This window comes from Acanthisitta chloris, unplaced genomic scaffold, assembly GCF_000695815.1.
Source record: "Acanthisitta chloris isolate BGI_N310 unplaced genomic scaffold, ASM69581v1 scaffold23999, whole genome shotgun sequence".
NCBI classification, from domain to species: Eukaryota; Metazoa; Chordata; class Aves; order Passeriformes; family Acanthisittidae; genus Acanthisitta; species Acanthisitta chloris.
This window is the reverse complement of record NW_008692379.1, coordinates 5723-7530: the sequence shown is the minus strand read 5'-3', so window position 1 is coordinate 7530 and position 1808 is coordinate 5723. Positions and strand designations below refer to the sequence as shown.

Sequence of the window (1808 nt, the reverse complement as noted above, 5' to 3'; positions counted from 1 at the left end):
CCTCCCACCAGAGCAGGTTGCTCAAGGCTTTAGCCAACCTGGCTGTGAACACTGCCAGGGTTGGGGCAGCCACAGCCTCCCTGGGCAACCTGTAGCAGTGTCTCACCACCCTCACAGGGAAAACTTCTTCCTGATATCTAATCTAAATTTCCCCTCTTTCAGGTTCTCTCCATTGCTGCTTATCCTGTCACTGCAGCTCCTAACAGATCTCTCAAAACACCTCTCACAAATATTGCCCACTGCTTTCTCAAGAGTCACAAAATCACAGAATAATCAGAGTCCAACTCCTGTTCCTGCCCATAACACCCTAACAACCCACCCTGTACCTGTGAGTGTTGACCAAACACTCCTTGAGCTTGCTCTGTCAGCCTTGGGGCCATAACCACTGCCCTGGGAGCTGTTCAGTGCCCAGACACCTCTAGGGGAAAAACCATTTTCTAATATTCAAACTAAACCTCCCCTGACACAACTTCAGACCATTCATTCCTTCAGGCCCTGTCACTGGTCACAGAGAGCAGAGGTCAGTGCTGCCCCTGCTCTGCCCCTCAGGAGGAAGCTGTATACAGCAATAAGGTCTCTCCTGAGTCTCTTCTCCAGGCTGGCCAAAACAAGTGCCTCAGCCACTCCTCACGTGGTTTCCCCTCAAGGCCCTTCACCATCTTCGTGTCCCTCCTTTGGATTCTCTCTAGTAGCTTAGTATCTTTCTTATATTATGGTGCCCCAAACTGCACATGATACTCAAGGTGAGGCCACCCCAGTGCAAAGCAGAGCAGGACAATCCCCTCCCTCTCCCTCTGGCAGTGCCTTGCCTGATGTCCCCCAGGACGTGATGTCCCTCCTGGCTGCCAGGGCACATTGTTGGCTCATACTCAACTTGCCACTGACCAGGACCCCCGGGGCTCTTTCCATGGCACTACTTTCCAGCATCTTGTTCCCTGGAATGATTTAAGTGATTGAAAGAATTCCTGTTGTGTGACTTCAGGTGAGCTGTTTGCTGAGATAGTGACAGATTTGGTTTTTCCTTGCAGTTTTGGAGAGCTGGCTGGATTACACAGGAGAGCTGGAACCCCCAGAACCACTGGCTCGACTGCCCCAGCTCAAACACTGTATAAAGCAGCTGATCACAGACCTGGGCAAGGTGCAGCAGATCGCGCTGTGCTGCTCCACGTGAGGCCGCAGGGCACTGGGGACTGTCACGGGGTGTGAAGCTGGAGCAGCTCTGGGGCTGGAAATGACATTAGCATGCTGCTTGCATGGGATGCAGATTGACTTCAGGGACTTGTGAAGAAGAGTTGTTCAAAGAACATCCAGAAGGTTATTTCGGGTTCATTCTAAGGCTGTGGAAGAGGTTATGCTGTTGTAAGAGGTTATCCTGTTGTCTCCAGAGTTGGGTGTTGGTTGGTAAATTACACTTCAATTTTCACTCCTTACCAGTTGCTCATGGAAACGGTCGACTTGTGCATCATTAAATTGACTAAAAATTGTGCCACTGAAGAACAGAGTTCTAAGAGCCAAAAATGTTTGGTTGACAAAGGTTGTAAATAACTTTGCCTAGTTTAAGTGACTCGTGTCATGTTTTATTCCTTCTGGTTTATGCATACTAGCACTCAGTATTTAATCATTAGGAAATGTTAACAGTTTCAGACTTAGTAAGTATGAATGTCCAGCTCTTAACTATGAAGTGTTACGTGGAGGTTTGCAAGTAACAGTGGCCTGACCCCACGTCTGTTACAGTAACTGCATAGCAGGTCACAGGTGGATTGCACTTCTCTTCAGAATAAATGATTGTTTTCCATATTTATCCAGTC

General features: G+C 48.5%; 1 protein-coding gene across 1 annotated transcript in view; it reads left to right on the top strand.

The window, feature by feature from the left end:
* The window catches only part of PHF20 (PHD finger protein 20), a 48154-nt gene extending 46805 nt beyond the window's left edge, over nt 1–1349 (top strand). The window contains exon 18 of the mRNA XM_009082661.1: nt 1029–1349. Coding sequence (XP_009080909.1) covers nt 1029–1171 — 143 coding nt within the window. The 3' untranslated portion in view covers nt 1172–1349. The remainder of the gene's footprint in view (nt 1–1028) is intronic.
* Nucleotides 1350–1808: the final 459 nt, after the last annotated feature.